At 41.0% G+C, this 24,675-nt stretch overlaps 1 protein-coding gene across 1 annotated transcript; it reads right to left on the reverse strand.

Annotated features, from left to right (window-relative positions):
* Window positions 1–347: 347 nt before the first annotated feature.
* On the reverse strand, window positions 348–24,435 carry LOC110123896 (uncharacterized). The gene is made up of 2 exons (XM_070453065.1): window positions 23,808–24,435; window positions 348–537 (listed from the first exon to the last, which is right to left on the reverse strand). The coding sequence occupies exons 1-2, from the start codon at window positions 24,386–24,388 to the stop codon at window positions 348–350; spliced, it is 771 nt and encodes a 256-aa protein (XP_070309166.1). The 5' UTR covers window positions 24,389–24,435.
* Window positions 24,436–24,675: the final 240 nt, after the last annotated feature.

The raw sequence follows: 24,675 nt of genomic DNA on the forward strand, positions 1-24,675 counted from the left end.
ACCTGTATGGTCTAGTGGTTTTCCCTACTTTCTTCAATTTAAGTCTGAATTTGGAATGATAATCAACCATAATAAAGAATGAACTTCTGACATATGCTACAACATGGATAAACCATGAAAACATTATGCTAAGTAAAATTATCCAAACAGGAAGAGCAAATATGGTATGATTTCCCCTATCTGAAATACCTAGACCAGGCAAATTCAAAGAGACACAGAGTATCTGTAGATTCAAGGTTGTCAGGGATTCAGGGGAGAAAAACAGGGAGTTTTTGCTTTAATGGGCACAGAGCTTCAATTTGGGTGATGAAACAGAGGACAGCACTGTAAATGTATTATAATTAAGGTCACAGAATTAAACACTCAAAAAAGATTAAAACAGCACATTTTTTATTTATATATTTTACCACAATAGGAAGAAAAAAGAGGGGCCAGGAATTGCTCTCTTTGAGGGTATAAAACAAAGAATGTTGCTCCCCATCTTGTTCTCCAAGGATCAATTCTTTAGGGACTGCAGTTGCTGACCTCCAGTACGCCCTGAAAGGAATTCAAGACAAAAAACAAAATGAAGCACTCTGTGCTCTGGAAAAACAGTCCCTTAGATAGCTAGAGATACTTTGGAAAAAAATTTTTTGTGAAAGGTTTTTTATTTTTTTTTTAATGTGGACCAGTTTTAAAGTCTTTATTGAATTTGTTACAATATTACTTCTATTTTATGTTTTAATTTTTTCACCAGGAGACATGCAAGATGTTAACCCCCCACCCAGGTATCAAACCCCCACCTCTTACATTGGAAAGTGAAGTCTAATTAACCACTGGACTACCAGGGAATTCCCTTGAGGGAAAATTTTAATGAACCCAGATTCCTGCATTTTCCCATACACCTAAACTCACTAAAACTATTAACTGAGAAATCTGTTCCTCATGATGTATACATGACTGCATGCATTCCCTAGCCTAGAGTTTATATACATATAATATATATGTATATAATATATATATATATACACATACATATAGTGGTTTCTTCTCCCTCTTTGGAGCAATCCCTTCAGAGCTACTGAGAGACTGTTTCTCAGGCAATAATCCTCAGTAAGCTCCCTGAGTAAAACTAAAACTCACAACTTTTAAACTGTACATTTTTTTTTCAGCCAACAGATGTCTAAGCAGCCTAAGGCCATCAGGCTTGTTGACCTCCAGTGCAAGAGAAAGAGCATCACAGAGCAGGGCACAGGTGCATAGCCAGGTTGAGAGGGACATATGGTCTCTCCTTGGGTTCCTTTATCCTAAGGCACATAAAAGAGAGATTCCACAAGTGGCTATAGACCCTGAGTAGCAGGACGTGACTGGCAGATAGCCGTGAAACTTACAAAGGACTACCAATGCCAATGGAACCCACAGGATGGAGCCTCATCAGCAAGGCTTAGAGGAAATCTCTACTGCTTCCACTGGACCTTCAAGGAATGAGCCAGAGCAGTGAGTATGGTCAGAAGAAAGGAAGATGTCACATCTGTGTCCCTCATGCATGTCCCTGACCCAGTCTTACAGAGGTAAGTAGGAGGAGGAAAGAGGAAGATGAAAGGGAGCAGGTGATGCCAGGTACCTTCTAGACCCACAGAACTACCAATCCAATCTGAATTGGGAAGAGGAGGAGGAGAGTTTTAATTTAAATATAGTTGTTTTGTTTTGTTTTTAACTGCACTATGTCTTCATCGCTGCCAGCAGGCTTCTCTAGTTGTGGCAAGCAGGGGCTACTCTCTAGGTTCCATGCACAGGCCTCTCTCATTGAGGAGCGTGGACTCTGGGGCTCATGGGCTTTCGTAGTTGTGGCGCACGGCCTTAGCTGCTCCACAGCACGTTAATCTTCCCACACCAAGGATCAAACCTGTGTCCCCTGCATCGGCAGGTGGATTCTGAACCACTGGACCACTAGGGAAGTCCTACATAGATGTTTTTAAATGAAAAGATCGGGGGCTCACAAATTAAAATGAGAGTGTTCTGAATAGCCCAGAGTGACCAGGTTTTTTCATTTGCTGCCACATAAATAGGAATTATTATTCACATCCTAGAGATGGAGATGCTGACACTTAAAGAAATTAAGTAACTTGTCTAAGGTCACACAGTTAGTATCTATAGTGAATATCTTAGTTTCTCAGTTGTATCTGACTCTTTGTGACCCCGTGGACTGTAGCCCACCAGGCTCCTCTGCCCATGGGATTCTCTAGGCAAGAATCCTGGAGTGGGTTGCCATGCCTCCCTCCAGGGGATCATCCCGACTCAGGGACTGCGCATCTGTAGAGCCATGATTAAAAACCCAATCTATCTTACTCCAGAGCCACACTCTTATCCACTACCCACCATGCTGGCTTAAAAGTTCCTGCAAGGATCTGCTTGTGTAGAGATCTGAGATAGACTGAACTACAGTAAAATTTCATAGGATTTTACGATATATATAGAAGGGATTTGTTGGTGTTGGGTGGTGATGATATTTTGTAATTAGTAAAACAACAAAAGTTGTTGTGGGATTTGATCTCTTGGCTACTATATCTCATATTATAGGTCTACAATGCAGTTGTTTAAATAAACTGTAAATAATTAATTCTCAGTCTGCTCATAAATTAAGAAATGCTGTACTATAATGTGAACCCAAGGATATGTTGGAAGATAGCCACTAAAAGATATATAACATTGAGAAAATGCTGTGATAACAAACCTACAATTCTGGCCAAATAGAGCACAAAAGTTGCTACTTGTGATAAATCTCATAAAGCAGATTATTTGAGCTTATTTGTATTGCTATGTGGAAAGAAAAATTCCTCTGAAAAGATTTTAAAATTTCACTACCTTTGATAAAGAAGCTGAAACAAACATTAAATTGGAACATTAAAATAAAACATTTACCTTAAGTGACCAATTAGTGTATATATACTGGTTAAATCTTTCTGAGAGAGTGCTGATTCTAATTTACTGGCACTGATTCAGAAAATGGTTTTTAGGAATATTCATCAGAGAACCAAGAATTCCTTGCATTGAGCCCATGCCACAGTACAGAGATTGTCATATTGTAGATATTTAATAAGTATTTGACAAATGAAAGAATAGGTTGATCAAGGTGAATTGATGGTGATTGGGTGGATGAATGGATGGATGATTGAATAGGAGAAAGTGAATGCTACTTTACCAGTTTCAAACAATTTTTATAGGTATTCTCTCATTTGATCTTCAAAAGCATCCTGAGAAATATGCCTGAAATGTCCCTCACTTGTATCCCCCCTTCAACAACAACAATTCGGCATAAATCCATTAACAAAAATACCTTTGTGGGAGCTGTGGGATCCAGCACCATATGCCAAAGGACTTGGAAGAAGTACCACCTACCCTTGCACTACCTATATACCCAGGTAACAGGCATGGAGACTTTGGTTCCAAGATGTGGACTCTGCAGTAGCCCCCAGACTGACTCAGCCATGGTTCAGGAGGCCCTGGAGACTATATCTTAGGTAATCACCCTTGGTTGAGCATCTTTGTGCAAGTCCAGATGTCTGGGAGAGAAGTTCCAGCAAAATATATATGCACATACAAATATGAATTCGGATACACTGGAGAGGGTAAAAGGAACACCTTGACTTTACCCATGTCACACCTTCCCCAAGACAGCACAGCTCAGTGCCAAGAGAGACCTTCCCTTTCCTACCAACGGGGAAGAGAGAGTGTGTCTGAGTGAGAACCTGGCTTCCACAGAAGTGCAGACTCTGCCAAAGAGGTCTATTTCTCTCTCAACCAATCCAGAGTCCTGGGTCATGATCTCTAGGACCAGGAGGTATGAAGGGGCTGAGAGAGTGGCAGACGGGATCCTGGGAGGGCATTAAAGGGATGAGGATCCTGCTAAAGGCATCATGGACTCCATCAAGAAGCCCTCCCATGAGCCACTGGGGCACCTTTCCCATGGATACCCCCCAACTGATCCATGGTACCCACAAAGCTCCATAGGTCCCACCTGCACACACTGCTGCCCTGTGGTTAGCTCTCTGATGAAATCCTGATGGCATCAAGAGCTTGCTTGGCAAATAGCTAGTGAGCACAACACAAAATTGACATAAATCTGCAGACCAGGAAAAGATTACAAACTTAAACTTTAGCACTGCCCTTGGGAAACCAAAAGAACACTTCCTACATTGCTGGGTCAAGGAAAGGTATGAAACATAAGAATTCTGCCACAAGAGGGAGCAAGTGAAGGGGTGGAGAAGGATACTCTATGCAAATGGAAACCAAGAGAGAAGAGATAGCTACACTTACATCAGACAAAATAAATCTTAACTCACAAGCTGTAATAAGAGACAAAGAAGGTCATTATATAATGAAAATAATAATAAAGGGGTAAACTCATCAAGAGGATATGATCATTGTAAATATATTTGCACCCAACATCAGACCACCTAAGTATATTAGGCAAGTACTAACAAATCTGAAGGAAGAAATAGACAACCATACAATAACTGCATGAGACATCAATAACTCTTTCAACAATGTATATATCATCCAGACATAAAATCAATAAGGAAATGTTGGCGTTAAGCAATAATTTAGGCCAAATAAACCAGAGATATATACAGAACATTCCACCCCACAGCAGCAGAACAACACATTGCACACCGAACATTCTCTAGGGAACATCACTGATAGATCACAAAACAAGTCTTGGCAAATTTAAGATTAAAATCATATCAAATATGTTCTCCAACAACAATGATATGAAACTGGAAATCATTATAGGAGGAAAGCTAGAAATTTCACAAGTGTGTGACAACTAAGCAACACATTTCTTGAACAACCAATGAGTCAAGAAGAAATTATAGGGAAATAAAAACAATATCTTGAAAAGATGAAAATGGAAATATGGTAAAACTTACAGAATGCAGCAAAAGCAGTTTTAAGAGAATTTTATAGAGACTTGCCTGCGGGCGTCCGGGAGTCTCTGGCGAAGGCGTGGATTGGTGGTGGCCTGCTGCAAGACTGTAGAGGTTCATGCCTGGGATCTTTTGAGGGAGATCACCATCATCTTCATTACCTTCACCATAGTTTGGCCCCAGGTAAATAGCAGGGAGGGAACACAGCTCCACCCATCAACAGAAAATTAGATTAAAGATATACTGAGGATGGCCCTGCTCATCAGAACAAGAACCAGTTTCCGCCTCAGTCAGTCTATCCCATCGGGAAGCTTCCATAAGCCTCTTACCCTTCTCCATTAGAGGGCAGACAGAATGAAAACCACCATCACAGAAAACTAACCAATCTAATCACATGGACCACAGCCTTGTCTAACTCTATGAAACTATGAGCCATGCGGTGTAGGGCCACCCAAGATGGACGGTCATGGTGGAGAGTTCTGACAAAATGTGGTCCACTGGAGAAGGGAACGGCAAACCACTTCAGTATTCTTGCCTTGAGAACCCCATGAGCAGTATGAAAAGGCAAAAAGATAAGACACTGAAAGATGAACTCCCCAGGTTGGTAGATGCCCAATATGCTACTGGAAATCAGTGGAGAAATAACTCCAGAAAGAATGACGAGAAGGAGCCAAAGGAAAAACAGCACCCAGTTGTGGATGTGACTGGTGATGGAAGTAAAGTCCAATGCTGTAAAGAGCAATATTGGATAGGAACCTGGAATGTTAGGTCCATGAATCAAGGTAAATCGGAAGTGATCAAACAGGAGATGGCAAGAGTGAATGTTGACATTTTAGGAATCAGCAAACTAAAATGGACTGGAATCAGTGATTTTAACTCAGGTAAACATCATATCTACTACTGTGGGCAAGAATCCCTTAGAAGAAATGGAGTAGCCATCATAGTCAACAAAAGAGTCTGAAATGCAGTACTTGGATGCAATCTCAAAAATAACAGAATGATCTCTGTTCGTTTCCAAGGCAAACCTTTCAATATCATGGTAATTCAAGTCTGTGCCCCAACCAGTGTTCCTGAAGAAGCTGAAGTTGAATGGTTCTATGAAAACCTACAAGACCTTCTAGAATTAACACCCAAAAAAGATGTCCTTTTCATTATAGGGGACTGGAATGCAAAAGTAGGAAGACAGGAAACACCTGGAGTAACAGGCAAATTTGGCCTTGGAGTACAGAATGAAGCAGGGCAAAGGCTAACAGAGTTTTGCCAAGAGAATGCACTGTTCATAGCAAACACCCTCTTCCAACAACACAAGAGAAGACTCTACACATGGACATCACCAGATGGTCAATACCGAAATCAGATTGATCATATTCTTTGCAGCCAAAGATGGAGAAGCTCTATACAGTTAGCAAAAACAAGACCAGGAGTTGACTGTGGCTCAGATCATGAACTTATTGCTGAACTTATTGCTAAATTCAGACTTAAATTGAAGAAAGTGGGGAAAACCACTAGACCATTCAGGTATGACCTAAATCAAATCCCTTATGATTATACAGTGGAAGTTATAAATAGATTTAAGGGACTAGATCTGATAGACAGAGTGCCTGATGAACTATGGATGGAGGTTCATGACACTGTAGAGGAGACAGGGGGCAAGACCATCCCCAAGAAAAAGAAATGGAAAAGAGCAAAATGGCTGCCTGAGGAGGCCTTACAAATAGCTGTGAAAAGAAGAGAAGCCAAAAGCAAAGGAGAAAAGGAAAGATACACCCATTTGAATGCAGCGTTCCAAAGAATAGCAAGGAGAGATAAGAAAGCCTTCCTCAGCGATCAATGCAAAGAAATAGAGGAAAACAACAGAATGGGAAAGACTAGAGATCTCTTCAAGAAAATTAGAGATACCAAGGGAACATTTCATGCAAAGATGGGCTTAATAAAGGGCAGAAATGGTATGGACCTAACAGAAGCAGAAGATATTAAGAAGAGTGGCAAGAATATACAGAAGAACTGTACAAAAAAGATCTTCACAACCCAGATAATCACGATGGTGTGATCACTCACCTAGAACCAGACATCCTGGAAGGTGAAGTCAAGTTGGCCTTAGAAAGCATCACTACGAACAAAGCTAGTGGAGGTGATGGAATTCCAGTTGAACTATTTCAAATCCTGAACGATGATGCTGTGAAAGTGCTGCTCTCAATATGCCAGCAAATTTGGAAAACTCAGCAGGGGCTACAGGACTGGAAAAGGCCAGTTTTCATTCCAATCCCAAAGAAAGGCAATGCCAAAGAATGCTCACACTACCACACAACTGCAACTCATCTCACACACTAGAAAAGTAATGCTCAAAATTCTCCAAGCCAGGCTTCAACAATACGTGAACTGTGAACTTCCAGATGTTCAAGCTGGATTTAGAAAAGGCAGAGGAACTAGAGATCAAATTGCCAATATCCACTGGGTCATCGAAAAAGCAAGAGAGTTCCAGAAAAAACATCTATTTCTGCTTTATTGACTATGCCAAAGCCTTTGACTGTGTGGATCACAACAAACTATGGAAAATTCTGAAAGAGATGGGAATACCAGACCACCTGATATGTCTCTTGAGAAATCTGTATGCAGGTCAGGAAGCAACTGTTAGAACTGGACATGGAACAACAGATTGCTTGCAAATAGGAAAAGGACTAAGTCAAGGCTGTATATTGTCACCCTGCTTATTTAACTTATATGCAGAGTACATCATGCGAAGTGCTGGGCTGGAGGAAGCACAAGCTGGAATCAAGATTGCTGGGAGAAATATCAATAACCTCAGATATGCAGATGACACCACCCTTATGGCAGAAAGTGAAGAAGAACTAAAGAGCCTCTTGATGAAAGTGAAAGAGGAGAGTGAAAAAGTTGGCTTAACGCTCAACATTCAGAAAATAAAGTTCATGGCATCTGGTCCCATCACTTCATGGCAAATAGACAGGGAATCAGTGGAAACAGTGGCTAACTATTTTTTTGGGCTCCAAAGTCACTGCAGATGGTGACTGCAACCATGAAATTAAAAGATGCTTACTTCTTGGAAGAAAAGTTATGACCAATCTAAACAGCATATTAAAAAGCAGAGACATTACTTTGTCAACAAAGGTCCATCTAGTCAAAGCTATGGTTTTTCCAGTAGTCATGTATGGATGTGAGAGTTGGATTATAAAGAAAGCTGAGCGCAGAAGAATTGATGTTTTTGAGCTGTAGTGTTGGAGAAGACTCTTGAGAGTCCCTTGGATGGCAAGGAGATCCAACCAGTCCATCCTAAAGGATATCAGTCCTGGGTGTTCATTGGAAGGACTGATGTTGAAGCTGAAACTCCAATACTTTGGCCACCTGATGCAAAGAGTCGACTCATTTGAAAAGATCCTGATGCCTAGAAAGATTGAAGGAGGGAGGAGAAGGGGACGACAGGATGAGATGGTTGGATGGCATCACTCACTCAGTGGACAGGAGTTTGAGTAAGTTCCAGGAATTGATGATGGACAGAGAGGCCTGGTGTGCTGCAGTCCATGGGGTCGCAAAGAGTCGGACATGACTGAGCAACTGAACTGAACTGAACTGATTGGTAAGCCTGGCGCTCAAAGGAGCTGAAGGCTCAGTCATGTTCTTCTCACTCTTTGTCATGTTTATTCCAGTTAGCATCTCTACTTCATTGAGAAGGGCTGGGATTCAACATTTTTACATTTTTCCTTTATTCACCATTGCCCCTTCAACACTGACATTTCCTCCTTTTTGTTAGTCCTATTTAGACACATGTTGCATAGCACAACTGGTTGGGCATTTGTAGTCCAAGTGCATATTATTGCATGTTTATATAGTAGCCCAAGTGCAACAGGAAGAAGAGAACTGCTGGCCAAAGACTTGGGTTTGCTCCTGAAGTATCTGTGTGTGACCTTGGCAAGTCATTTCATTCTTTTAACGTCTCCATTTATCTGCAAAATGAGGGAACCTAAACACATCCTCTCTAGGGAACATTCAGAAATAATAGCTGATGCTTCTACACTCTACTTGAAAGTACTTTATTCATTACTTGCACTTCCTCGGTACTTCTACAAAAAAGAAATCTCAAAACTACCTAATAATCATAACATGGAATGATAAGATTGGAAGCCATGCTTTACAGAATTCTTGATTTCTTATTTATTTATATTAAAAGGTTTTGTATAATTATCCAGAATAGCACTGACAGTCCATCAAGACTTCAGGGACAAAAAAGAAGGTGAGATGTTGTTTTTGCTGAACTTGACATAAACAGCTCTGAACCCTAGAAAAAACCATTTTCCCTTCAAGTCCACCAGGGAATTGGAGGCATTCTTCTGATGGTTAATTTTACATGCCAGTTTAGCTAGATTACCATACTTAGGTATTTGGTCAAACATATTTAAATGTTAAAGGTAATTTTTTGTTAACATTTAAACTTTGAGTAAAGTAGATTATGCTCTCAAATGCGAATGGGCCTCATCAAATCAGCTGAAGGCTGTAAGAAAAACACCAGGGTCCTTGGGGAAGAGGACCTTCTGCCAGCAAACTGCCTTTGGACGTGAGTTGCAACATCAGCAAGGATTCTTCCCAGCTCTACGGTCATGGCAGCCAATTTCTTAATCTGCCTCTGTCTCTGTCAAACCGGCCATCGCTGATTTTAAAGACAAAAGTGGCCCATGAACCAATGAATGTGGGCACCTTGACAATCAGAAAAAGGGCCAGGACCTTCAGTTATAACACTGGTCTTGAGCAGGAGAGTGATCTCTGTTACCACAGATCCCTATATGGTGGGATTTTCACATTGTAGACATAAACAGGGGTTGTTCCAGGAAGTGGAAAGGACACAAACTGGTAAAATCTGAAACACACTTGCAACCAACCACTGGATCTGGGTTAAGACAACTCATGATTCCAAGGGAACTTGGGGAAGAACCATAAATGGAAATTAATGTATTGTTCCCTGAGTTATCTTTGTTTATGACTCTATAGGTGGTTAGTTGTCTTCCTCAATCTTGTTGCAAAAAGGACTGGAAGGGAAAGGAAGAGCAGGAACAATTTGACCCTCGGTGAGTTCTCATATATGTACATATTTTGTGTATACATTGTATATATGTATTTTATGTACACCTTATGGTTCTGTTTCTCTGGAGAACCCTAAGTACTATAACATCTTCCTAGACTTTTCTACCTAGCCCTGCCCTTATCCCACGTCTTCTGATGGAGAAAGGACTAGTCCCAGTCAGTGGGTCCATCACTCAACAGTGAATGCAGGTGAAAGGGATCTACAAACTATAAAATCTTGTGCACATGTATGCCAACATCATTATTAACACCATTATTATTATCATTGTTATCATTATCATTTTAGACGTTCGGTTTGAAACACTGGATACAAGGTCTGCTCAGTATTACATAAGGTGAAAGGCTGGAGTCTGAGAGAAGGAAGAGCACAGGGCAGAGTGATACTGCTCTGTTTCCACAGCCCACCAGCCCAGCCACACATCAGATTATTAACACCACTTCTGGGAAAGAACAGAATTCGTTGATTATGCATTCATCCCACATAGCTCTTGGCTCCAGCAATTCTCTACACCTCCAGAGACCTCTCATCTTACTCTTCATCTACATTATCCAGAAAAGAAAAAAAAGCCAGCTGTCAGAGGGAGTGATCCTTTTAGCACTTTTCCAATCAAAACCAGCCTTTGCTGACTTCCTAGAATAAATCCTGCTCGGCTCCCCAAAATGCCTGTGATAGCTTTTCAGTGCGCTGGCGCCACCTAGTGACTCTTTATCAAGAATGCACCCAAATCTTCTCAGTTTGGATTGTAGACAAAATTGGCAGCTAAAAATCAGACGATGTTATTTACAAGAGTAGTCAGACCTAGATTTCAGTTCCAGAGATTTCTAGGGAACACTATACATGCTTATTTTAGGAACGCCTAGCATAGGTTAATAGTATGGACACTGAGTTCAAATCTCTGAGTTTTGCCTATGTGACTTTGGACAAGTCATTTACCTTATTTAAGCTTCATTTTTTTTTCTGGTAATAATTGGAGAAATTCTTACATAATTTTAAAATTAGGTTAATTTAGCTACCTAAGAGGAATTTCTTAATAATTAATGTAAATATATAAAAGAATATCTAGTAGACTAATTAGCCTTTAATAAATAATAATAAATCATGATTATTTCTATTATCAGCTACTTGGAGAACTTACATAGATTATCCATTTCTATATGGGTTGCTACTCCCTACTCTTCTAACTAAATTAAACAGGAGATGATGATCAATTTTAGAGTGCTTACATTAGCACAGTTTAGGTCTGATTTCCCTGCAGGAATTATATATTCTTTGTTATGCTGCTGCCTAAAATAAATATTCTAATGATTCAGTAAAAACACTGAACATTTTTATTGAATGTGTGTCACATCTGTTCCTTTCTTTGGTATTAGAATAAAAATTTGAAGTTCATTCTTTGATCTATGACCTTGGGAATGTAACCATTTCAATTAACTCTAATATCTATTCCCAAAATAAATATTCAACAGCATAACTTTGAGTCTGTCTTGAAAGCAAAGACAAAACAAAAAGATACTTCCTAATGAATGGGCAATATTTTTTAAAGTACAAGTATTTATGGTTAGTTGGTCATAATGTGCCTTTGTTCAATTTCATAACCAAGTCTTACTTCTAGAATCGCTTAGTTTATGATATCACTGTTAGGCAGAAGAACCCAGCCTTGCTTCTAACCCTGTTCTTTCTTTTCTTTGATTCTTCCGAAATGGGTATTTTATATCCATTTGCAACTTTCTCTGTCTTTGGTTCTGGATATGTTTTTTTTCCTCCAGAGAGCTCTTTGTGATGGAGAGAAGAAAGCACTGGATTAAGAGCCATGGAACTTGCAAGCTCATCGCAACTGAGTCAAACTCATGAGACCCCACATACAGGTCATAGCTTAAGTTTCTGTTTCCACATCTGAAAAATCAGGATACCTACTTACTTTATCTTACGAAATTGTGGTGAATATAATAAATGAGTGTAAGTAAAAGATCTTTGTACATTATAAGGTGCTCTACAAATACAAAATGAGTGTGTAATTATTGCCCAGGATGAGAACTACTGGTTTATCAAGATCCATTCTCAACCTTTTAAATGTGGAAACCCTGAGACACCAGTACCTGCATTTTTTTCTGTGTATTGACTGAGAAAATACAAATTTTCATTTGGACGTCAAACCCCTTACAATAACTTCAAGGCCTCCCAGAGGGCCATGGTCATATGTTCAGATGAGTAAGTCAATAAGGACATCAATCAAGGATACATTGGACTGCTTTCGTCTTGCTTTTAAGTTCCTCTAAACCAACGACTTTCCTTTCCTAAATGTCTTCTACCACTGGCTCTGACTCCTGGCTCCTGTTCTCTGCTGCTTCTCCAGGGCCTAAGCTCACCTGTCATTTCTCCCATGACAAATCTTTATAAATCCTTCACAGTTATTCCTAGATAAGTCTATATACTCACATACCTCAACAGAAGAAAATAAAATTGCTACACATAGGAATGGAAAGATTTGAGTCCAAAGTGCTGATAAGAAGTGCAAAGTTAGTCCCCTTCCCCAGCCCTTGAGTTATTAATCATCGTGAGGTTGCAGTACCCAGGCATCTGTTAGATAAAAGAACAGACTAGAGGGAGGCAAGGAAATCTGCTGAGACCTGAGGCAGATGCTTCCTCTTAGATTTGGACCTACTAGCAATGCTTCATGTTCTGACTCTCCCACAGATTTTAGTTTCAACATCACATTTCTCTAACGTATTAAAACAACTTCAGACTTCCGTGGTGGTCCAATGGCTAAGAATCCACCTGCTAATGGCATGGGACACAGGTTTGGTCGCTGGTCTGGGAAGATTCCACATGCCACTTGCTGCAACTGAAGAAACCCTTCCCACAGCAACAAAGACCCAGAGCAGCCAAAATAAATAAGTAAATTGAAAGAAACAACTTCAGTGGAAGTAGACCTTAAGTATAAGGAGTCCCAGGCATTACTGGACCACAGCATTCAGCCATTCACTCAGAAGCATTAGTTGAGAACCTAGCCAGTTAGCCCTCAGTTATCCTTGAGGTTTGAGACTCAGAGATAAAAGACACAGATCTTGCTCTCCACAAGTGCTCTCTACTGAGGGCCTTGTACAGAATGGAGGCCTCAACCCCATGGTACAAGGAGCCCAAAGTGTTTTAGGGCGCTTGGATCAGCACCTAAACCAGGGGTGAAAGGGGCGCCAAGTGACTTCCTGGGAAGGTGAGGCCTAAAGTAAGGTTTGAAATATAAACATAAGCTCATCAGGTGAGAAAGTGGTAACCTACTCCATGTTAACCAACAGGGCTCAGAGACTCGGAGAGAGCTTGCGCTTAAGATGCCAATTAGAGGAGTTGGGAGATAGAAGAAAGATAGCCGAAGGCTCTTCAAGGAAGAGCTTGGGAATTTCCTGGTGGTCCAGGGGTTAGGCCTTTGCGCTCTCACTGCTGAGGGCCTGATTTGATTCCTGGCTAGGGAAGTAAGTGCGGGTTGCGGGGAGGGAGCTTGCTATGTCCAGAGGATGAGTTTATACTGGGGCTGGGACAATGGGAGCTACTAAAGGATTCTGAGTGGGAGGGCGGCTTGGATCCCCCTTTCACAGTCTTCAGTATGGTCTATGCAGAAAGTGAAGTGATTTCAAGGTTTAAGGAGAGCCGGATTTAGTTGAGTTATAAGGATCAGAGAGGGAAAGTGCAGGAAAAGAAAAAACAGGAAGGAAATGTGTGGTGAGATGAGTTTGCCACCTATATATTTTTAACAATCTACATCCCTTATTCTCTGCCTTTCTCCCTCGCCACCCTCACTACCATTTCTGGGTTTGACCTCATTATAGTCCACAGTATGTACATCATTGACTCAACTACTTAGAATAAACAAATTTAGAAAGAAGATAAGGTGGATAGAAATACTGTAATACAAAAGATTTTCTCACAATGTGGGAAGAAGTATGTATTTTTTTATTCTAAATTTCACATAGTCCAAGAAACACTGTAAGGATAAGTGCATGTTGCCATGGAAACTAGATGTCATCATTAGCATCATCAACATTTGCTAAATGCTTGTTAGGTATTGTTCTGAGTTATTTCCCTCTCACACTGGAAAAGAAAGATCTGATGTTCACTGTGAAGGAATTTCTAATACAAAGCACTTCTGGAATAACACATGCTTGGTAAGAAACGGATCAACCTTTTATCATTCAACACTGCTAGGTGGTAGAGATAGAGATTAATAAGACTCAGTTCCTATCCACAAAGAGTTCAGTCTGGTATGGGATGTCGATGCATAAATGATTATTAGACAACACGGAAATGCAGTGGTACTGATATATATGGGGTATTATGCATAACCCCTAAGCCATGAAACACTGACACCATAAGAAGCCCATGCTTACTCAAGAAAAAAAAAAAAAATCTGTTTCTATATCTATTTCTTGTCTCATTATTTACCCCTGAACATAATGTTTTAAGTTTTATAATGCACAGAGAAGACTCCCTTTGTCCTCTCCCTAAATACTTCTCACCATTCCTAATTTTAACCTTAATCAGTGAGATTCCCCCATTCAAATGCAGAGCTCCTATAACGGCTGTAAAGAGTGGAATCGTGGCTTCTCCAAGCTGTTAAGTTAAGGAACGCATGAATAATTTAGACTCCACCAACTGCCAGTAATCCTGTGTTCCAAAACTCTCCATCCAAGGACTGACTGATAGGTAGGGCACTTGGGATGGATAATATGGGCCCCAGGAGAGTGATTCATCCTTGTTTCCTCTGTGTTTGCATCACCAACCCTGATGCAAGCTGTTGACGGCCTGTCTGGATCTGCAGGACTCTTGGATTGCCCTCCGGGGCCCCACTTGTTGCCAGTGTTCCACTTGTTACTTCTTGTTGGGCCTCCATGGCTTGGCCAACTGCCGAATCTACACCCATCTGCACCATCCACCATAGACGATGCTTTTCAATCAGCCTTTTTTCTACTCCTGCAGCAGAGTCTGCCCTCAAGTGCCTGCTCTTGCCAGGAGGATACAGAGTTTTCATATTCTAGTAAAAAGCAGGATTCTCTAGAGCAATCTAAGCAAGAAGAAACAGGCTTACCACATACAGAGGCCAAGCACAGGGAGCATGCAAATCAGTTCCAGGGGGTCCTGGAGTTCTCCAAGGAGCTTTGATCCTAAGTGGATCAGGACCTACCGAAGACTTAACACTTGCTTCCCCCTAATCAATAGCATAGTAATATTTAATGGACCCAAAAGAGTTGCACTAAGTTTCATGAAGAGAATGATTAAAGAGAGACATCTAGTTCACAAATGGCTTAGGGTAAATTTGGGGATAAAAATCATTATTGGGCTGACTGAAGGACTAGTTTTATGTCAGCATGTGCAGCCAGAATTATGCTCAATACAAGTTCATTTCCTTTCCTTTACTCAGCTTCTCATCATTGGCCTTCTGCTCTAAGGTTTTTACTCATGATCCAAGCTTTGTCCCCCAAATAACTGTTCCTCAACTCTGCAACTCTCAGTCCACTGTCCTATCTCTGATGCCTACCTGCCTCACCCATCCTCATAACCTCAACCAGACAATTCTCCCAACTGTGAGTGTGAACACTGCTATCTCTACACCTAGAACCTTCAGTTTCCAGGCTGCTGTGGAGGAAGGGGAAACCCAAGCAGAATCTGCTGGTCTCTGTGATTAGGGGAGATGATGCTGGGTATCCAAAAAGGCAAAGTGGCTAGAGTCTGCAGGGCAGAGCCCTGAAGAGGAGCCAGCTAAGACATGAGAGACCGCCAGAGATCTTTAAAAGTTTTCATCAAGCATCCAGCTGAGTTTTGAAAGGAGCATGCATGTGAGGAAACTCCTCACATGCAAGACCAGGGAAAGAACCACAAGAAAGGACTAGAGGATTGAAGCTGTGATTCAGTACTTTAATAAGTGATATAAGAAAAAAATTACATGATCATCTCAATAGGAATGGGCAGGCAAGAAGGAGAGACTACAAAGGGTCACAAAGAAACTTGTGGAGGTGACAAATATGTTCATTATTTGATTGTGGTGCTAATTTCATAGGTACATGCTTAGTAATTTGTATACTTTAAATATGGGTATGTTATATCATTATATTCTTGTAAAGTTGTTATAAAAGGTAATTAATTATAGTAGAATAACTATATATATATTTTTATACAGTAAGAATATAAATATGCTGTTATTGTTGTGTCATCACTAAGTCGTATCTGACTCTATTGCAGCCCGCTGGACTGTAGCCCACCAGGCTCCTCTGTCATTGGTATTTCCCAGGTAAGAGTACTGGAAAGAGTTTTCATTTCCTTTTCCAGGGAAACTTTCTGACCCAGGGATCAAACCCACGTCTCCTGCATTGCAGGCAGATTCTTTACCACTGAGCCACCAGGGAAGCCCAAGAATATAAACATACTAAATATTAATATATTTTATATAGTAAGAATAACAATTATCGTGGACATATAACATATGTAGATATGTAGAAGTAAACTATAATAGAAACATAAAGAAAAGGAAGGGATAAATGTACATATAATACTTTTGTATTATTTTTATGCTGTATGTGAAATAGTAGGACGTTATTTGTAAGTAGACTGCAAAAAGTTTAAAAAACATATTATATTTTATAGCACATTCATTAAATTTTTTTTAAGTGTTAAAAGCCTAATGGAGATAAGATGAAATGAGAAAAAATTTAAATCCAAAAGAAGTCAGGAAAAGAAAATAAAAAAGGAAAAAAGCAATTGAGAAAAATAGAAAACAATTAACAAGACAGTATATTTAAACCTAACCATACACATATTTACATTACATATAAGAGGTTTAAAGTATTAAAAAGTGGAGATTGTCAGGTTGAATTTTTTTTAAAGGCTTAACGTGAAAGAAAAGTGAAAGTGAAGTCGCTCAGTCATGTCCAACTCTTTGCGACCCCACGGACTCTAGCCTACCAGGCTTCTCCATTCATGGGATTTTCCAGGCAAGAGTACCAGAGTGGGTTGCCATGTCCTTCTCCGGGGATCTTCCCAACCCAGGGATCAAATCCGGGTCTCCCTCATTGCAGGTAGACGCTTTCTCCCCTGAGCTACCAGGAAAGCCCTTAAAAGGCTTAACTACATACTAAATGCAAATAGAAACCCACTTTAAACATAAAGACCCAGATGGTTAAAACAGAAAGGAGAAAAAAAAGATATAACATGCAAATGCTAATCAAAAGAAGAAAGCTGAAGTGTCTATATTAATACAAGATTAAGTAGATTTTAGATAAAGAAATTTTACTAGGTTTAAGACAGAGGCCAATCCACTAAAACAAAAGTATAATCATTATAAACGAGTATTTACCTAAATACAGAGTCTGAAAATATATAAATCAAGAACTGATAGGAGAAATAGAAATACCTACAAATATGTTGGAAACTTACATACTCCTCTTTTAGTAAATAGTAAATAGACAAATAGACAGAAATAGCTGTAGAAGACAATGTGTTGTTAATCGCTCAGTTGTGTCCAGCTTTTCACAACACCATGGACTGGAGCCCACAAGGCTCCTCTGTCCATGGAGTTGCCCAGGCAAGAATACTGGAGTGGGTTACCACTCCCTTCTCAAGGGGATCTTCCCAAGCCAAGGATCGAACCCAGCTCTCCCACATTGCAGGCAGATTCTTCCATCTGAGCCACCGGGGAAACCTCAAAGACTTAACACAACCAAACACTTTGGCCTAATTGACATTTATAGATCATTATACCCAACAACAGCAGAATACACTTTCCTTCTGAGTTCACATGGAACACTGACCAGGCTGGACTATCTTTTTGGCTATAAAGCACATTTTAATAAGTCTGCTGCTGTTACTGCTGCTAAGTCACTTCAGTCATGTCCGACTCTGTGCGACCCCATCCCTGGGATTCTCCAGGTAAGAACACTGGAGTGGGTTGCCATTTCCTTCTCCAATGCATAAAACAGTCTAGAAGTATTTAAATCATATGCAGTATGTTCTCTAACTACAACTAAATAAAACTGGAAATCAGTAACAGAATGGTGTCTGGAAAATCCTCAAGTATTTGGAAGTTAAACAACGTAATTATAAATAATCCAAGAGTCAAAGAATAAAACCCAAGGGAAAATAGAAAATATTTGAAATAAATAAAAATGACAATGCATGATATCAGAATTGTGGGATGCAGCTAAAACAGTTCTTGGAGAGAAATGTAGGTGGTATTAGTGATTCCTTATTATTAGGAAAGAAGTGGAAGTCACTCAGTCATGTGACTCTTTGAGACTCTCTGACCTCATGGACTATACAGTCCATGGAACTCTCCAGGCCAGAATACTGGAATTCATAGCTGTTCCCTTCTCCAGAGGATCTTCCCAACCCAGAGATCGAACCCAGGTTTCCTGCATTGCAGGCAGATTCTTTACCAGCTAAGCCACCAGGGAAGCCCAGAAAAGGAGAAGGGTCTAAATCATCTGAAATTCTACTCTCAGAAACTAGAAAGAGAAGAGCTAAACTCAAAGCAAGCAGAAGAAAGTAAGTAATAAATAAAAATGTAGAAACCAATAAATTAGAAAACAGAAAAATGATACAGAAAGCCAACGAAATCAGGATTCCCCTGGTGGTCCAGTGGCTAAGACTCTGTTCTCCCAATGTACTGCCGTGTGTAAAACAGATAGCCAGTGGGAACATGCTACTGTATAGTGCAGGGAGCTCTGTGATGACCTAGAGGGGTGGGCTGGGTGCAGGGGAGGTCCAAGAAGGAGGGGATATTTATATATGTACATGGAGCTAATTCATTTTGTTGTGCGGCAAAAACTAACACAACATTGTAAAACAACTATACTGCAAATTTTTTTAAAAAAGAAAAATTTCTATTCTTTATAAATATTATATAATTTACAATGTTTTGAATTTAGTAATTCCAAACTTGGAAATAAGGCAAGATGATAATGACTTGAGATTTTATATCATACCGAAGAATATTGTCAATAAGCTTATTTGATTTTCATGTGACTCTCTCAGCAAATGTTACTTTAAAAAAGTAACTCACCACTGACAAGGGACATTTTACAGACCTGAAAGAATACAGACTCACCTGGTAAGGTGTCATGACTTTGTAGTAAGTAAGAAGGAAGAGTTAGGTTATTGTTACCCTATAGGACATTAACCAGTTTTGCATATAAATTAGCATTGTTATTTTGACATTTCTTTTAAGATATTGAGAAATCTTTTTTTATAAATGGACCTAACATGCACCTGGTATAACCGTGTACTTTTTTTAAAAATTTTTATTGGAATATAGTTAATTTACAATGTTGTATTAGTTTCTGCTATACTGTGAAATGAATCATATGCATACATATACACCCACTATTTTCTTAGATTCTTTTCCCATAGAGGTCATTACAGAGTATTGACTAGAGTTCCCTGTGCTGTTCTTATTAATTATCTATTTTGTATACAGTAGTATGTGTATGCCAGTCCCAAGACACTTTTTCTTATCAGAATGTATAAACCCCGTTCTTCAATACATCTTGGAGCCAATATTTTTCCTATTGATTCCTTCATCAGTGAGTTACATGTAACTTAAGCTCTTGCTTACGTATAACCCTTTGAGAAGTGAGATAGGAAAAAAGAAATTTAAGTTAAAATCAAAAGGGTGGAGAGGAGCTGGCTGGATAGTGCCAGTTGGGTGTGTTGGGCAGAAGGGAACGCATATTCTGGACAAAGTGAAACTGCAGTGCAAAAGCACTAAGGTTTAAGAAACAAAATGCATAGTAAGTTCTAGACACTGGAAAAAATAGAGGAAAACCTCAAGTATGGACAGAAGAGAAAGTATAATAAGATGAGGCCAAAGAGAAAGGTGTGGATCACTGAAGAACAGAACAGAACAGATCACAGAACAACAGAACAGAACAATGGAAGGATCCGTGGAAGAATTTAATTTGGGCAGGGACTTGATTGAGATTCTGTTGACTGAAACATGAAAAGTGAAATAGAAGAAAGCAAATGTGATTTGGAATAAACTCTCAGGAGGTCCTTGCAATCATTTAGGTGAAAAAGATGATAGGTCAGTTTCAGGCAAGAATGGCTCAGACAGTCAAGAGTCTGTCTGCAATGCGAGAGACCAGGGTTCAACCCCTGGGTCTGGAAGATTCCCTGGAGAAGGAAATGGCAACCCACTCCAGTATTGTCTGGAAAATCCCATGGACAGAGGAGCCTGGCTGGCTACAGTCTATAGGGTCGCAAAGAGTTGGACACGACCTGAGTGACTAACACACTAAGGAGAAGAAGAAAAGCAAAACAGTCAAGAGACGATTTGGAGATGGAATCAACATAATTGGCTTTTGACAAATGGGGAAGATAACCGAAAGGGCAGTGACCAGGGTTGCTCCCAGATTTCTGGCCACAGCAGTGAATGGTAATGCCCTGCAGAGTAGCAGCTGTGTTGGCTTGAGTTTCTGATCACAAAATACTCCAGGGAAAGAGCAGGAGTCATCTTTAGCATGACAGTGGCATGCTGTCAGGAGAGTGCCAGCCTGCTGGGCCACTTCACCTGGGAATATGATACTTGACCGGATCGTCTATCCTGCCCCTGCCCAGGGCACCACCGTGATGCTCATTTGCAACAACCAGTTCCCTTGATCACCTGCCTGGACATCTCCTGGGCCACAAAAATAATCCTCAAAATTGGCAACAGACTTGATCGAGAAAGTGAGGACTTCTGGGATATAACCAGAAGTTATAGCTTCTCTTGGGGTCCCATTAGTTCTCTTTTGTGTTTTCAGGCACAGAAGGTGACTCATCCCCTTCTTGGGAGAAGGAACTATCTGCTGTAACAATCCTACCTCCCAACCCTTAGCTACCTGAATTCTCCTGGGGAAGCCCCACCACCTAGCACCTTCTCCTTTTATGAAACTTGAATGCTTCAGGCTGAATCCAGCAGTGCTTCCTGAGCAGCAAGATGAAATTACACCTATAGGACCGAATCCTCCGAGCACAGCAAGCTGAGCGGGAGGGATATTGTGATGCCATCCCTGCCTCAGCAGAGTTCACTGTCTTAGCCCACAAGGGGCTCTCTACTGCCTCTTCACCTATTCAGCAAAGATTTAAAAAACGCTGCTAAGTGCCATTTCCTGGTCTTTTATATCTTACATTTTTATAGGGAAGACAATTAGTAAGTAAACACATAAATAAGCAACATAATATAAAAATAGAATGACCTTATGATCCAACAATACCACTTATGTGTGTGTGTATATATATATATGTATATATATATATATATATATATATATATGCAAAGCAAATAAAAACAGGATCTCAAACTGATATTTGCACTCCCATGTTTATTACAACATTATTCATAATAGGCAAGATATTGAAACCACCCAAGTGGTCATCTACAGATGCATGGATAAAGAAGATCATTCAGTCATGAGAAAGGAGGAAATCCTACTATTTGAGACAACATGGATAAAACTTGAAGACATTATGCTAAGTGACAGGGAAAGACAAATATTGTGTAATATCACTTATATGAAGAATCTTAAAAAAAAACAAAACACCAAACTCATAGAAACAGAGAGTAGAGTAGTGGTTAACAGAGGCTGGGGGAGTAGGGGAAAATAAAAAGACACTGGTCCAACAGGGCAATCCAATTATAAGATGAATAAGCTCTGAGGAACTAAAGTGCAACCTGGTAATTACAGTCGATAATACTGTAATACATGTTTGAAAGTTGTTAACAGAATAGACCGTCAATGAGAAACAAAAAAAAGAAAAAGAAACAGTAATTATGTGATGTGATGGAGGTGTGAGCTGATGCTACTATATCATTTTGCAACATACACATATATTAAACCAACATGGTGTACACCTTAAATTTATGCAGTATTGTATGTTACTTATATCTCAATAAAGCTGGCCAAAATGCTTAAGATAAAAATAAAATAAACTGGAGTTTATTTAAAAAAAAAGAAGCAACATAATACATCATGATAAAAAGTTATGAATAAAATAAGCAGGATGACAAGATAGAAACTAAGGAAAGGCACTCATCAAGACAGCTGTTTCTGAAGTGGTGGCATTTAAGCTGAAACTTGAAAGGTGAGAACGAGCCTGCCTGTTCACCACAGGCGATGCAATAAAAATAATCATACTATATATTGAGAGTTCTTCAGGTTATTAAGGTGCTGTTTGGGCTCAGTGGTGGTTATGTGATGGCAGAAGTGATACTGTTGAAATAACTTGATTCATAACACTGTGAAAGAGGAAACAGTATTTTTTTAAACGGAAAAATGTGATTTTTCTCTTCCAGCTTTTTGGAAACATGAATGTCTTCCTAGTAAACCCGAAGCATCCTGAGAGAGAAGGAGGTACAGACTAGATCAAGATTGTCAAAGAAGGAATGAAAAGAACAGAAGTTATTATTCAGCTAACACTCAAAGAGAATTTTGCAGCATAACAATAGACTAGAAAATACACAGTTGAGAAAGAAAGGATTCTCAAAATGTTTAACTTGCACTACATATATCAAGGGCTAGACCTGATAGACTATATTGCATTTAAGTAGAGTAGAAGTTAATGATACATTTTTTTCTGACCCAGGAGGCTGTGGGACTGGAAGTGGGGAGGGTTAGAGGAGGTGAGTGGCAGCTCAGGCGACCCGCCTTGCTGGGTTTCCAGGTCCCCAGAAGTGGGATGGATGGGCTGAGGAGGAACACTAGGGGCTGCAGGGTCTCCGCTCCACTCCTCATTGGACACCCTGGGAGGAGCAGACTGCATCAACACAGGGAAGAAGCAGGAGGCAACATGACTTAGGGCGGTCTTCCTCCAAATGCCTGTGTACCGGTTGATTTTTATTGTTTGTTTTTTTCCATTCAGCCCTGGTACATTTACAAAATAACCTAAGAATAAATCAATAGGAAAAGGAAATGAAAAATAAAATAAGTTAAGACTTAGGAAATACAAGCCCAAGGTTTTTTTATTAGATTCAAACAGACATAGACTATCAAATTGCTTTAAAAGTTTCTATACACACTTTAACCAGACTGTCTTGAAAGATGGAGCAGAGACTTTAAGCTCAGGTTTCAAAGGACATGGGGGCCTTACAGCTTGCCTGCCCCTTGAATAGTTGCTGTCTGGCACCCAGATATATCCTTGGCTGGGCAGGTGATTACCATGAGTCATTATCTAAAAGTTGTTTCTTTATGAAAACATTGGGTGGAAGCTATGACAGACTAGGGGGAGAGGAAGACGGGCCAAGAAAGGCAGAAAATTGCCCTGAAGAAGAATGGAATTGCCTTTGACATCAGGAAGAGCCTTGTACCCCTGCAGCCTCACTAAAATCACCCTGTGTGATTATGTTATTAGCAGACACCTTGAGGGATTCCCCTACTGAAACCCTAACAGTAGTCTTGCAAATAATCACTTGGCCACATGCACAGATCCAGCAGCAGAGACTGGCTTTTATTATTTTATTTCCAGGTAATATACAGGCTTTCTGGCCTGAGGTAAGAGGGGCTAAGTAAGTGAAAGGTCACACTGACTGCCCCCCGCCAAAAGGTCCCAGATAAGTACCAGGGACAGACATCCACCAATCAGCAGCCCGTTGCCAGGCAGACTGATGGACGCAAAGGTGCCAAGACTCCGGCCAATCAAGAAAAACCGACACGGGACAAAAGGCCAATCAGCACCCTAGAGCCTGACTCCAAGCATATTCAAAAAGGTCCCGCCGCTTCCGTATCCACCAGGGTATATAGGTGCCGCCCCCCTTCCCGCAGGTTGCAGACTCCCTTTGTCTCTCCACTCACCTGCCCCGGGAGTTCTGCCCGAGAGCGACCGCCCAATAAAGGCCTTCATCAACGGTCCTTAGAGGTGGCTCTTTCTTCCCGCGGCGTTTTCTAACATCTGGCGCCCAACGTGGGGCTCGAGGTGAGGGCCCCCGGCACTCGCCGTTGAGGCCCCCTCGAGCTCCACCGCCACGGTAGCCCCGGACCCAGGCGGCTGACCAACTCCCCGGACGGCAGGATACGGGGTAAGTCCCCTCGGCTTTGTGGCCTGCCCTCCCTGGCGACCATCTCCTAGGGCCCAGTAACGGGTGCGCACTTACTGGGCCCTCCCGGTCACCAGCTTGTGGGGAGACGTCCCCAGCGGCTGAGTAGACCTCCGGCTTCGGCCTTTCCCGGTCCCCAGCTCGTGAGGAAGACGTTCCGAACGGCTGCACGGACCTCCGGCTTCCCTTGACACGTCCGAAGACGTTCGGACAGCGAGGGTTGCCTCCACGCCTCATGGTCGCCATGGGATCGACAGCCTCCAAACCCGAACCCCAATACTCCACACCCTCAGAGTGCCTGCTGGCTAACCTGCGGACCCTAAGACTAAAGGGATACATCCGCCCCAAACAGCTCACTTTTCTGTGTTCACAGGCCTGGCCTCAGTATTCCCTAGATAATGGCTCACAATGGCCAGCCACAGGGACATTAGACTTTGACGTCCTCCGTGATTTAGATAATTACTGCCGGAGAACGGGAAAATGGTCTGAAGTCCCCTATGTTCAGGCCTTTTGGGCGTTGCGCTCTCACCCCACCCTGTGCACCGCTTGCGCTCCTAGCCAAATCCTATTCACCATGGCCCCCCCGACTTCACCCTCCCGGGCCAAGCCAACTCCTCCCGTCTCTG

This window comes from Odocoileus virginianus, chromosome 23 (genome assembly GCF_023699985.2).
Source record: "Odocoileus virginianus isolate 20LAN1187 ecotype Illinois chromosome 23, Ovbor_1.2, whole genome shotgun sequence".
Lineage (NCBI taxonomy): Eukaryota > Metazoa > Chordata > Mammalia > Artiodactyla > Cervidae > Odocoileus > Odocoileus virginianus.

Excerpts from the sequence above, each read along its gene's own strand:
- LOC110123896 (XM_070453065.1), bottom strand. The coding sequence starts at position 24,388 with ATGTATCCCTTTAGTCTTAGGGTCCGCAGGTTAGCCAGCAGGCACTCT. Across the intron at positions 538-23,807 it reads GGGCAGAACTCCCGGGGCAG|GGCGTACTGGAGGTCAGCAA; the intron begins GTGAGTGGAGAG and ends AATTCCTTTCAG.